General features: G+C 49.2%; 5 protein-coding genes across 5 annotated transcripts; 4 read left to right on the forward strand and 1 right to left on the reverse strand.

Moving 5' to 3' along the window:
* Positions 1 to 960: 960 nt before the first annotated feature.
* Positions 961 to 2,616, forward strand: PENARI_c030G05506 (uncharacterized protein; the record flags this gene model as incomplete). Its single annotated transcript, XM_022636390.1, has 2 exons — positions 961 to 1,338; positions 1,531 to 2,616. 2 exons carry the CDS (start codon positions 961 to 963, stop codon positions 2,614 to 2,616), a joined length of 1,464 nt encoding a protein of 487 aa, XP_022483787.1.
* Positions 2,617 to 3,389: 773 nt separating this feature from the next.
* On the reverse strand, positions 3,390 to 5,005 carry PENARI_c030G00582 (uncharacterized protein; the record flags this gene model as incomplete). Its single annotated transcript, XM_022636353.1, has 4 exons — positions 3,390 to 3,431; positions 3,486 to 3,739; positions 3,797 to 4,826; positions 4,886 to 5,005. 4 exons carry the CDS (start codon positions 5,003 to 5,005, stop codon positions 3,390 to 3,392), a joined length of 1,446 nt encoding a protein of 481 aa, XP_022483782.1.
* Positions 5,006 to 6,483: 1,478 nt separating this feature from the next.
* On the forward strand, positions 6,484 to 7,057 carry PENARI_c030G07747 (TVP15 family protein; the record flags this gene model as incomplete). The annotated part of the gene is made up of 4 exons (XM_022636407.1): positions 6,484 to 6,503; positions 6,563 to 6,678; positions 6,728 to 6,817; positions 6,885 to 7,057. 4 exons carry the CDS (start codon positions 6,484 to 6,486, stop codon positions 7,055 to 7,057), a joined length of 399 nt encoding a protein of 132 aa, XP_022483731.1.
* A 1,524-nt stretch (positions 7,058 to 8,581) lies between these two features.
* sreA (siderophore transcription factor SreA) lies at positions 8,582 to 10,266 on the forward strand (the record flags this gene model as incomplete). The annotated part of the gene is made up of 3 exons (XM_022636406.1): positions 8,582 to 8,841; positions 8,901 to 9,406; positions 9,461 to 10,266. The coding sequence occupies 3 exons, from the start codon at positions 8,582 to 8,584 to the stop codon at positions 10,264 to 10,266; spliced, it is 1,572 nt and encodes a 523-aa protein (XP_022483730.1).
* Positions 10,267 to 12,782: 2,516 nt separating this feature from the next.
* Positions 12,783 to 13,262, forward strand: PENARI_c030G09180 (uncharacterized protein; the record flags this gene model as incomplete). The annotated part of the gene is made up of 2 exons (XM_022636413.1): positions 12,783 to 13,170; positions 13,231 to 13,262. 2 exons carry the CDS (start codon positions 12,783 to 12,785, stop codon positions 13,260 to 13,262), a joined length of 420 nt encoding a protein of 139 aa, XP_022483739.1.
* Positions 13,263 to 13,465: the final 203 nt, after the last annotated feature.

Consider the following 13,465-nt stretch of genomic DNA (forward strand, 5'->3'; position numbering starts at 1 on the left):
TGGTTGGACCGTAAAAGCGAAGGGGGATGCGGGGAGAGATGAAGCTGTGATGGGAGATGAGAGTCGGTAGAGTTGTCCAATTGATCTAGAACAAGCTCGTAGATTGTTCATGGATTGTAGACTCTATTTACAGCTAACAGATGAACAGTGGAAAAGAAAAAAAGATGACTATCACGAGCTGCTGCGGGGAATCGGCGTCATGAGGGGCTGACATAAGCACGTATCGTGGCCCGGACAGAAGGCCGGACCCACTTCTCGAAGTATTCGGAGTATAACACCTCCGGCGTACTGCATGCCATTGTTGTAGAAGCCCTTTGTGTCATTCTTTATTTTCTTTGGGCTCGAGGCGAATGGGATTCATGCGTTTGGCACAAAGAAGCTGTCTGGGCTTTGATAAAACAGGATTCAGGCTGGGAGCTCTTGTTCCATAGTACAAAGGATCGGATCCTTAATCAACTTCTGTTGATTGACTACCTTGAAGCAATGTGACAAAGATGTCATCAATACCATTTTCACCTCCCTTAGACGACGAAGGTCATAGCTTCAAAGAAGGGCTGGTAGACTGGCAATAAATAGGTATTGTCCCCACTGCTAAATAAGACCACATCCCAATACGCATCCCAATACGCGTTCCAGTTTCTACTTTGGCATTCTGAATATCATAGACCATCGATAGACAGGAGCATAGGAGTGTTCCATCCCAAAGCTGTTCCAATTGTTGCCGACAGCAACCAGGCCAAACGCGTTTGGCCCGTTCTTGCAATTCTTCCCTCTTGACGATTCTTCTCTCTTGATGACCCGTTGCAAGAGTTTGTGCTTCAACTTCCCGTACTCATAGCTCGTTCTTGTTGGTTCTTTGCTTTTGTTTTATTTTTCCCATCTCTTCTGTGTTCCCAACCATCGGATATCATTTACCATTTCTCCCATTTCCCATGGACTGCATCCCGTGAAGATATCAACATGTCTCCCCACAACCCGATACATCCCGGGGGCTCAGTAGAGACTCTACCGTGTGAAGGCTCACAAGATGAATGCGTTATACAGGACACTATTCCTCCCAACCTCTTTCAACGCGAATCGTTCGATTGGGCAGACGATGTGGAGCAGGTGATCGCTTCCAAAAGCTCGATCCCAACCTCTCCTAGTACTCTTCAGCCTGAGCTCTCCCATTGGGCCACTGATGTCAAAGACGAAACTGCATCCAGGTGCACCATTCCCATTTCCGTCAACCTCTTAAGGAAGGAATCCTCCAGCTGTGCCGACGATGTGGAGGAAGACATCATGTCCACGACCAATGCCTTTCCCACCCTCCTTCCACCAGACCCTTTTGACTGGGCGGTAGATGTTGAAGACAATCTATATCATTCACACGATGTAGGTATTGCACACTCTTGCTGCGGTTCTCACTCGAGGGATAATCTCCCAAGAGAACGCATCCAAACACCACCTCGCTCCCATCCACTTACTATCACCCCACGCCCAATTCTATCCTCTCTCAAGAGATATAAACTAATTTCAGGCCATGGACAGTGTCGCTTATTTGGTTCTAACACCGACTCTCTCTTCCCTCTCACTTCAAAGGTGATGCCGTCCAAGGGGCTGCCTCTGACTAACCTTACAATTATTGAGGCACCTGACCTCGAAGAGTCAGATTCCTCTTATCCTCCATCGACTACATCCTTGAATTTTTTCACCGAAGCCACCAGCCAAGATTGGGAATTTGTGGAGGTTGACGAGGAGGTTGAAGCCATGTTACGATACCGTGCGTTGAGCACACAGAACGAGGGAGATGTCCATCACTTCAACTGGATGTGTGAGCCCATCGGAAGGCGGAGTACGACATCCCCCGAGGTTTCCCTTGTCTGTATTCAAGCTGGACCAAAGGTTCCCACGGGCAGGGATGTGTTCCGGGTTCAATCGATCATGAACAGAGCCCTTCCGTTTATTGATCCCGTGGCAGTCAGACTCAAAGGTCAACACCAGGATATTTTGAGCATGCGCGGGTCCAGCCTCCTACGAGCCTCCGAGGGCCGTGTTTTCAAACTCTATTCACTTCATGGGGCATGGATGAATGATGAGGATGTGATGAAGGACCAAATTATGATAGACACTGGCAATAACCAGCAATACACATCCCCCGGTCTTGCCATCGGAAATGGGTTTCTGGTCAACAGCCCAATCAAGTCAGTGTCTGATTGGTCCAAGTCTGTTGAAGCTGCCGTCGCGGGACGAGTCTTTAAGCTTCCTCGAAAGCAATCTTGGAAGCCGACGTCCTCCCGACTTCGAAGCATCGAAGCCGTTACACCAGTCTCACTCCCAGAACTGCCACCACCTCAGTTGGAGGGTGAGTGTAAGCCGACCTTCTCCTCACTTCGAACCCTCGAAACTGCTTCACTAGGCTCGGCCCTAGAGGCAACACCAGCTCGATTGGGGGCCAAAGCAAAGCCCCGACGTCACTGCCGTCTCAGAACTGCACGCCCTGGAGCCATCTCACATGAATACTTCTCATTCCCCACGCCAGAGTTTGATGAGCCACAGATGGGGTGGAGACTGAGAGACGCTATCAGAAGCTTGTGGGTAGCAATGGGATTCATTTTTAGATGGCCATGGAAATGATGTTATCTTCGATATGGACTGATTGTTGGTTTATCTTGTGCCTATCATTTTGCTTCTAGATTAGCGCTATTTCCCGGTGAGCTATTAGCGTGTATGCTATATCTTTCTACTTGCGTTAAGGGCATTAGGCCCCAACATGAAAGGAACCACATGGTGAGCAACATAATAATTTGTCAGAAATAGTCATACACAGCCCTCCATCGCTCTTGTATTGAGAGCGTTCCGTCTCCTAAAATCAAGGGTGATCTTGGCAAAGGCGAGACAATGCTTCTGTGCGATATCATCGATAAATTGACCAGATCGATTACGGACACTGCAGATCTCTCGTTCATTACTCTAAGCTACAGGTGGTCGAATCAACACCGTCACAGTGGTTATGCGTGGTGTAATATACTCACTTGTCAGAAAGCGGGGATCCTTTCTCTCCTACGTTCGGAGTCAGTAGTATATGACCAAGCAGGCAAGCAAATATTCGAGGTCATAAATGCAAGGCATGCTGTCTTGATAATATTTGTAAAATACCCGTATGAAAAGTCGAGTTCTACAGAATTACGTCAAACCACATTCAACAGTCTCGTCTATTAGATTGTCTAAGCTGCTTCTCCTGGTATATTGTAGTAGATCTCTACTTTGTCTTACTTGTTAGCGGTATACCCTATGTACTGAACAGAGTTTTCAGCCGTGCCCGAGTCTCAAGAATTGTAATTCATCATGGCACGTTTTTATTTTCCAACTCGATATGACCTCCAGAAATGAGTGGAGAGCAATCAACATTATGCTCGTGAAGTTCCCAAGTGTGGCTTCAGATACATCGCCTATTAACCGTCAGTAAATGCGAACAAGAATATGTGGAGTTGAGGTCCACGCACTACCGGGATTATAGCAGAGAAACTCAGCACTCCCAACATGACAGTGCATCCGGTCCATCCCACGTAGTCACACGCAACCGCAGAGAGCAATGGCCCGAGCACAGTGCCAGCACCAAGCATAGCATCGAGCAGCATATATCCCTCGGCAATCGCACTTTTGTATCCATAGACTTCAGGGCGCTCGTCTTGGAGATCTTTCACGATCCTTGGTATCTCTGTAACCAAGGGGGTAAGAGAGGTATTCAGTCCTATTCCTGTTCATTCTATTAGTGGCCCCACAAGTATTTGGTAGAGAGTAGGTCAAAACTCACCAACAAAGAACAATAGTATGCAAGCCATCACATGGTTTGTAACGGTATTGTGTTGTATCAGAGCAAGGAGAACCACTGCCACCCCTGCAGATACAAATCCTATGGCAGAGATTAACCGGACGCCATATCTGTCGGATATTATTCCAATAAATGGACCGATGAGAGATGGAATAGTCAAGTTGAGGAAAATTGCCCCTGTGGCGCCAGATAGCCAGTGGAAGGTTTGCTTGACGAAAATGGGTAGTACCGCGTCCATGGAGGCCACCAATATGGTATTGATGAGACATCCATATAGCGCAGCGAGTATGCGAGGGCTACTAAGAAAGCCCCCAACGACAGTCCACCAAGTAGGCTCCGTCGCCACAACATCAGAGACTTCTCTGTAGTGTGTGAGAAGCGGAGTTGTCAGAGCCGCATCTTCTCCAACATGCGATAGTCGCCGCTTGCCATTTGCAACCGCGCTCCTGGGCGGACTTCCATCCAAGGAAAAGGGCCTTTTTTTGCTAACGTGATCTTGGTACTTTGCTGCAGCCTTCTTGTCGATAATGAGCAAAAGGAGAACCAAGTTAATGGCGACCACACCAAGGCTCATAATAAAAACAGGATAGTACCCTGTCTTTTCATAAACGATTCCTCCGAGTGTGGGTGATACAAGCACACCAAAGTTCATACCCGACAGCCCGAAGCCAATCCAGGGACCCAGTTCGTGTGACTCGATCGTGTTAACCAGCAGCGTCAGACCAGCTGTGTAAACCACGCCAGCCGATAGGCCCTGGAAAATCCTTGCCACGATGATCATCCACGGGGCTGATCCAAGCATGAACAAGAGGGTTGACCCGGATGCGCAAGAAAGACCTCCCAGAAACGGTATTTGACTTCTTTCACACTTTCCGACAACCCAGCCCGCTATTGGTGCACCAAGTACCATTGCAAGACCGAAAACGACCAGCGAGGTTGATGTCCAGAACGGGATGTCGGCTTCTGGGACTCCGAAACGAATGTTTAATGAGAAGGGAAGAACCGCTACTACCTAATATTCATCAGAATGCATTATTAGGTGTCGCCGAAGATAAACTTGACAAAGCTTACGATTCCATAGAGGAACCCATCAGTGAACGTGGTTATGAACACAGCCAATCCGATAAACTGTTTTGAAGACCTTAGGTTGAAGAACCATGGCTCTGAGGATGGGGTTATACTATCCTCCATAGTACAAGGAAGATGATAAGAGAGGCGCAAAGAACGCGAACTTGGCTTTCACCTCACTTCCTCGAGGCGGGGGATCGGTTGAGGTGGGGGTTAGAAAGAAAGAGAAGCAACAGCGTGCGGCTGAAGATGTAAGGGGGAACGTGCAGTCGAGGGACTAAGTTCATCTCACACCTGCGGCCTTGAAACGGAGCAGGTCAAAGTATATTAAGGCTACAGTTACCTCAGCTTGTGAAGAAATATCGCTGTCATTTTTCGAAATCCTGGGGCAATACTGCCACATCGCGGTGCATTTATAAGCCAATTAATTAACGTCATTTGCAGATCACTATACATGGGGTGATAATTTATGCAGGCGTCTGCATGATCTATCGATAATCAGCCGGGGGCATTCGGGCCAATGAGGCTACGCAAGGTAGAATCTTCCCACCAAAGTTACTTGCAGAATTTGATGTGGGAAGATATAAATATCAAAATCTTTGCAGTTGCCTGTATGGCTGACTATTGAGGCGGATTGCACCTATATTTCTGTAGGTCCGATTATCTAAGATGTTCTGTTTCCTATACTCCCAAAGGTACCTTTGTTTAGGGTGCAAAGAGGCCTCTTGTTGAACTTGTGCTTGAACGCTCGACGACAAAGGTAGGGAATATATCATTCTATAATGTAAACATGCCAACTACAAGCCTGTACCTGCCTATACACATTGCATAACTTGGTTTCAACCATTTTGCAGGCTCCCCTATGTATATATCCATCTCGTCAGCACAAAGTGGAAGATATATATAATGTTCGTTTCGATCCCGGTCGCATTATTTGCATGAACTAGGGGTAAATTCCAAGGTTTGTTTCATCAGTCTCTCAAATATCCGTTCGTAACTCATTAGAGTTATAGAGCTGACATTTCTCAACTCACAGATCTCAATTTCGTACTGCCCCGTGGTATCTCAAACTCTATCCCGGATGTGGTCTAGCGCCCGCACTGTCCTGTGGCTTTTCACGTGACCTACAGCGGCGTCGTTGTCTCGTCGCAACCACAGCTGACTCATCAATGACGGGCTTGGCGACCCGCTGCTTGCGACAGCGAAGCAGTGAACGCTTTTGCACCTTGCCCCTGTTCACTATCATTTGCAACCTGAGCTTGATCAAACACGTGTTCGTCATTTTGGACGGCTATTCATTGTTTCACCGACCCCACAGGTGTGTGTTCCCCTTTGTTGACCCAGCCACCTTCGACGGCTTGGCCAACTCCCGACAGCGAACATGCCGTTCTTCCTCACACTCTATCCAGATTGAACGGCATCGACAGATATATCAGGAGCTAACTGATGACTATTGAAGACTCAACCCAGCTATTCGAGACCCATTGTCACTACTGTGATCTTTGCAGCTGCCTAGCGACTCGCGATCCCCACTATTGATTCGCGACCACGAGACCCAGAAGATCCCTTTCATCTGAATAACATACCATAAAGTCATCAAAATGGATTTCACAAACATCTTGTATGTTGATGCTCTGCGTGTGCGCGTGCGGCGAAAAGTAAAGTTCTGACCAGCTGCAGTCGTCTTGTCAACATCGCCGTGGGTGTGTTCATGGTGCTGGGAGGCATCAGCAACTTCTTCCCCGCAACCTGGAGCTCTGTCATCTTGGGCGTCTATGTGATCCTCTTCGGTCTTGGTATGCTTTGCAATACCTATATACCAGTTAGTGGCTAATGTGTGTGCAGTTGTCGCTGGACTGGAGTTCCTGCCTAACGTCCCGGACCACGCTTACCGCTATGCGTCGTTCCTCTTCTCCTTCCTGGGCCGTGGTGTTTGTAAGTGCTTGAATCTCTAACATGAAAGAATGTATCGGGACAGGTGGCTAATCTCTTTCATCCGCAGTCTACGTCTTCATCGGTTCCATCCTGCTGCACGACCACGTCCTGCGCATCATTGCCGGCTCCCTGATCGGCTTCATCGGTCTCGGATACGTCGCTCTCGAGTTCATCCCTTCCATCGAACCACCTTCCAACATGCGCGAGTCTGACCAGGGCTGGGGTGCTGAGCAGGTCTAAAGTGCCGCCTGCGTAGGTGGCGATGACCGGTTCCTGTCATGGCCCCCGAGTGGGGCGCATGACCTTGGCAACATGACAGATCCACGATCTCTTTCGTAATACGGCGTGCAGTGTGCGCGACTCCCTGGGGAATCTCAGGTTCTGATCGTGATGACGGACCCGGAGCTGTTATGAGATCGAGCTTTTCAGGGGAAGAGGGGATGCATGGATGATTTGGCTGGGTCTCCGAGATTTTCTGTACCAGCTCGAAGTTTAAGAGACCTGTACTATATTTGAAATTGGATATGGCATTAATGAATTATTGATCCGAGATCCGGTGAGCCCGTTCGGGGGCAAACTTATAGTTTAGTCCGTCGCTAAGTTCCGCCGTTTTGTACTTTTGCCCGGGCTTAACGGACTAAAAAGCACCCCTAACTACTACGTGGTCATATCGCTTCGGTGTGCTCGAGAGCCGAGTGGCGAATTAGAAGACTAAGATTACTGCTGACCTCATTAGTCATCAATGTGTAGCCAATCAGCGACCGTACATATTCGATTGCCTAGCAAAACTCCACTAAATGCTCAGTTGGGAAGGTGAAATTCCCACTTTCTTGCTGGTTTCTGTAATCTTCATCAGAAGTGGAGTCTGATCTATCTGGGGATTAAGACATGCATGTTGAAGAGATTTCTTAGCATTGCCACAGCAAAGAAAAGGCGAAAAGGATAGGTAAGAAACAACTCGGCAGTTTAGAGTGATAGATTGATATGCCGCGATCGCCCCTAGATCGATAACCCCAAATCCCTTTTTGCGATAAGCATCGCATTCCTCTTTGTTCCCCTTCCACCTTTACCTTCACTTTTACCTTTACCTCTACCCTTTACTCACTCTATTCTCTTCCAGCCTACTATCTTCTACTCGCCTCCCATTCTCCTATTGTTCCTACTCCTTCCTGTGCCCACTTGGCCCCTTCCCGACGGAGAGTGATCACCATCTTGCAGCTCCCTAGCCTCTTAGCCAATCCTGGCCTCGCTGTTCGTGCTTTTGCGTCGGCCATTGTTCCCGAACGAGCCCGTCTCCCCACGATCGCTCGCTAGTCAGACTGGCGCCTTTCTGCGCTGTCAGCTGTCGCAATCAGTATCACCTGATTGTTGGGTCGCCACTCTTCCATATACATCGGTAATTGTCTGTGGCGGACTCATCTCTATCTTCCGAGTCTTCTGAAACGCCAATCTTGACACCCCTCGACTCGGTTTCGGGTCGTTGTCCGCGCGAGTCACCGCTGCAGCATCGTGGCTGCAGCCCTTCCTGCTGGACTGACTTTGCTATCTCCAACCGTCAGCTTGACCGACATTTGGTTTTAGAGTGATACGGTGTATTGTGCTTTCGACTGTGGTGCGACATCGCCCTCACATTCTCCCTACGATATCCTCTCCTCCCCTCGCTTCCCCCGTCTCGCTCGTCGACCCCCGCTATCTCCAATCCTGAAACGGCTGAAGGATTCCCGGCCTCAATCGCTGGTGGTAATGTTAGCGTCCATCCCACAAATGGAGACTCTTCACTCTTTGCCTCGGAACCAGGACGTTCCGATGCGACAGCCGTCAGCGGAGGACTTGGATGCTGCTCAGCAGTTGATCTCCTCGGCGCAGGCGGGTCGTGAACATATGGCAGATCACTACAGGGAGGATTCGACGGCTCAGGAGTCTGGCCAGTCTGGACCAGATCGATGGGGACACAATGATCTTCCAGGCCAAAAAACATCACCAAGCGGGCAAAAAAGCGTTATTTTCGTAGGACATTCATGCAGGTGAGTCGTGATTGATTCAATTTGATGCATTGATTGGTGGGCTGACTCCAATCTCCCAGCAATTGCGGTACAAAAAGCACGCCACTTTGGCGTCGTTCCCCGACAGGAGCGATGATCTGTAATGCCTGCGGACTTTATCTCAAGGCTCGCAACGTCGCCCGCCCCACGAAACGAAATCGCATGCAACCAGAAGGCGGCGAAAAGCCGGCTCCTCCCGCTCATGTCAACCCCGATGGTTCCGCACACTCTGGAGGTGGATGCAAGGGCTCGTGTCCTGGTGGTGGGAGTTGTAATGGTACCGGTGGTGCCGAGGGGTGCGACGGATGTCCAGCTTACAATAATCGCATCTACAAGTCCGCACCCCGAGGAACCACTGCCATTCAATCTTCATGGGGACGTGCTCCAGCAAATGAGCCTGGACCCGCGCCGAAAGAGGAGCCACCAGTGAAGGTTCCCGCTTCGAACGATGGGAATAATACTCTCGTTGCTTGCCAAAATTGTGGGACGACCGTGACTCCTCTTTGGCGACGCGACGAACAGGGTCACCCGATTTGTAACGCTTGTGGTTAGCATCCTCTGCTCACATTATTTATGGCTCCATTTGACTGACAGGATGCAGGATTGTACTATAAGCTCCACGGATGCTATCGGCCCACGAATATGAAGAAGTCTATCATCAAACGTCGCAAACGTGTTGTTCCTGCCCTACGAGACCAGTCTCCCACCGCTGCCACCCAGTCATCCAATGGCTCTTCCGCATCTCCAGAAGCCTCGCCTGCTACCTTGGCTCATGGCCACGACGATCATTATCGATATATGAGCAACGAGCCCATGGACCATTATCACATGATGCCTGGCAAAACTGAAGATGCACCCCGACCCATGCCTTTCGCGCCACCACCGGTCGATTTCACCGGCTACAATGTCTCATCTGTGCCTCCTCATGGCGCTTCCATCTCGCACGGTTTACCGATGCTGTTGGGAGTAGAACGTCTGGGTCATTCTCCCGTGTCCTACGGCCGACGCTCGGCATCCCCGAACTCCCTCAACCTTCCCAGAAAGCGAACCTTGGCAGAGACAGCCACGGAAGCCCTGCCAGTCCCCAACACTCTGGAGGCAGGGTCAAATCAGCTGCCTCCGATCATGTCCTCGGCTAACCCCACCCCACCCGGCCGGCTTAGCTCCATCTCATCCATCCTGAACCAACCCGATGTTCGCGGCGAAGCCCGTTCAGATCCCAACCTGAACAGGCCCCAACCCCTCCACCAATCTGTGTCTCCCGCACCTCATACCCCGCAACCGTTGCCTGGCATTGCATCTCTTGGTGACTCGGTAGATCGCCGTGCTAGATTAGAACGCGAAGCCGAGAATATGCGCGAGGCACTCCGAGCCAAGGAGCGCGAGTTGGCCGCGATGAGGCGGTAACCATTCAACGTCTGTCCAAAAGCAGTGACGAAAATAATGTGATCCGGATAATGTTTCTTTTTCTTTTTCTTCTTTTTTGCACTGGTGTTCTCGAGAGATAAATGGCGCACTAAGATACCACCTACTTTGCTGGGAGTCTTACCTGGCTGTGTTATTATTGGCGAAAGTGTGGTTCTTGAATTGTATTCTATTCAGAGGAATCGCTATTCTTTTACCTTCTGGGTTTATTGAAACGTATATCTATTTAGTATTCATCCTCTGTGTCTTGCTTTTGGCTTTTACAACCCCAGACTTTTCAATTCCACGGAATATCGCGACATTTACGACCGGTACAATGATTTTGAAGATCTCGGTTTCTGGTGCTTGCATACTGTACATAGAATGTGATACACCAGAATATGAGCTCTTTCAGAAGTCCGAGCCAAAGCTGCCCCAATTTTCAGATCTACTCCATTCCAATCCCCTCTTTCCTCATATCGAAATCTAACAGCCACCCCGGTCTCCCTCTCTTTCATCCATTACAGTCATACACACTGTAGCAACTTCACACTGCGCAAAGATCCAGTCCCCAACCCTCTCCCTCTTGTTCGTACAATTCTGATCAAAACCGGGGCCAACGCACCCACTCGTCTTGGCATGCACGTATCCGCAAATCAGGGTTCACTTCCCCAGTCTTTGAGGTTAGGGCTGGCGTAGCGCCAAGCAGGAATACGCCATTAAATTGGACGTGGGTCTTCTGGTGCCAGTACAGTGGATTTACTATGAGCCTAAGGCGCTCTAGATCGGTTAAGATGTGTGGACTTTTCTCGTAACTTGTCTTAGAGCGGTTCATTTTGTTGTTTTCTATTTAGTATTTGGTATTGGTTACTTCGTTGTCAAGTTTTGTTGGCTACGGGTTGTGTGCCATTACAGTATGTAGCGCTGAAAGAGAGTACATGTACTGGGCGAGCGACTCCGGATGAAGAAATAGTTAGAGGAAATTCTGTTGGTGGAAGAGTCATGCCCCATGGTGAATTGGGTTTTGACTACATAGGGGTCGACTTTATGGCCAAAGAGAGATTCATAATCACAGTAAGCCAACGGTCTAGATCGGTATTGACTATATTGAACTCTTTTAGGACTTTTAGGCAGATGTATTACTATTTTGATGATGTGCACGGACCGTAATCTTGTGGTCTATGAGAGTTTGATAGTACCTCCCGACAAAGACTGTCGGAAGGAGGAGAATGCACCTGGGATTGCCATTACTCTACTAATACAATAACCTCGAGACTGGGGAGGAATGGCATAGAAACTTCGCCGAGAGGTCTGTATAATCCGAGGATATGCTAACTCATCGAATCATATACACTTAGCTTGGGGCCGAAATTGAACAAGAAGAGTCATGTGCCTCGCAAGTCCCACCAAAACAGACTATTGTATATGCACAATCACAGTAGACCAAGCAAAGGTCCAAGGGGCCATTATTTGAATGGCGATCTAAGATCTTTCCTGGGCTGAATCTTGACAAATCTCAGTTGCAACCTAGACCAAATCGAACTAGCTATTATCCAACTTATTGAATCTGATCCTGATCCGGGGTAGTATGCCATTATTGATGATCTAGCTACAAGGCGGCATCATAACGTACCCCTCCTATGGTCCTCAATTTGATGCAACGCAAGAAACTTCAAACTAAAGTAGCTTGTCGATCATTAGCACGGCAAAGAACGCCTCCCCGAGAGATCAGGAAGGCAACTCCAATTCAGTTCTAAGCACATCATCGGCAGATCTTGGAGTAACGCGGACTGCGGAGGTCAACAGCACTTAACGTCGCAATAGCAATTGAGAACATCCACATATTTGTAGGCCCGTGCGCTGGATGAGCACACCGTGAAACCCGCGTGTACGCGGAGGCATGTGGCACTGATGTCCGGGGTGGAGTTCCAAGTCTGCATTATTGAATAGTGGCGATCATTGCGGAGCTCCTTGACAGGGGCGCATTTAGTGTGGTGCAAAACATGTTCCCGGGGGATGGAAAATGATCACCAATCCTTGGCTGTAGTTGGTCTAGTTGATTGAGTAGTTTTGAGCGAGTAATCGGTTTTTGTTTCCTTTACAGAAGTGTAGTTAAAGAACAATAGGGATGTTTGGTGTCAGGGGTATCCATGTTGACTCTGTAGCCTGAATAGGAAGTGATATGCGCACTGTTTTCTGTCAAGTTGATAGTCAAGGTCGTTTGTAAATCGTGTCTCATCCTTCTCAGGGAGAAATATCAGCCCTGAGTCAGATTTCCATTAACTCGGTATTTGGTCGGGCACGTCTGCAATTCCAGTGATGCTTGGTGAAGCTGCATATGCATTCAATACCTCGGCACATGTACTCTGTCGCGGAGTAAGCGGAGAACAAGCTTCATGCAACGTCAATAATGTAACACGATCCTGGACCATGTGTGCCCTGCCTGTATGCCCTGCACTATTCCCCTGGACAAGGAGCAACACACCCGCAGCCATTGAAAACGCGGCATAGTGTCCACTATGGTGGGTCAACTCTCTAAAAAAGAGGCCCGTTCTCGAGTGCCCATACTCAACAGGGGAACTGTAAAAGACAGCTCAGGATTTCCATGGCCCATTCGGCGGCCACATGTCAATCGTATCCTTCTTCTGACCCCCCCCGAATGGTACTGCCGGAAAACCGCCTCTCGGGGTCCATACCTCGCCTATGCAGGTGGAGACCAGGCGACTAAATCCGCGCTAAAGGGTTCCATTGATGTTTCTCTGCAGGCTGCTTGGTCGTTTCCATTGGCGGACCGTATGGCGTGCGTCTTCACGGCAGCCCAAGCCTCCCAGAAACCTGGTTCAGTACCTGGGGATCGCTGCCTTATGGGTGCGCTATTGAGCAGACTATTCAAGCATTGTGGGGACGGTAAGCAAGCGAACAGCAAATCTTTGTCGACCCATGCATGAACTGACTGTTTCTCCGCAGTTTGGGAAGCCACTGATCGACATTTGGACTGAGTTCAAAAGAGCTTGTCCCCGTTCGCTGTCCCGAAGAGGACTCTTTCTTCTCAGGTATCAGATTCGCTTGGGTGAAACTCGACTTCAACGCCAATAGTGCTCGATGCAGTGAGCAAGAACAATTGAGGGTATCCGTGCCGCCTTGATCTTGGGCATGACCTATTAAATATCTTCACCCCCACGCTCTTTAGCGACTATTCCCA

This window comes from Penicillium arizonense, assembly GCF_001773325.1.
Source record: "Penicillium arizonense strain CBS 141311 chromosome Unknown PENARI_contig030, whole genome shotgun sequence".
Taxonomy (NCBI): domain Eukaryota; kingdom Fungi; phylum Ascomycota; class Eurotiomycetes; order Eurotiales; family Aspergillaceae; genus Penicillium; species Penicillium arizonense.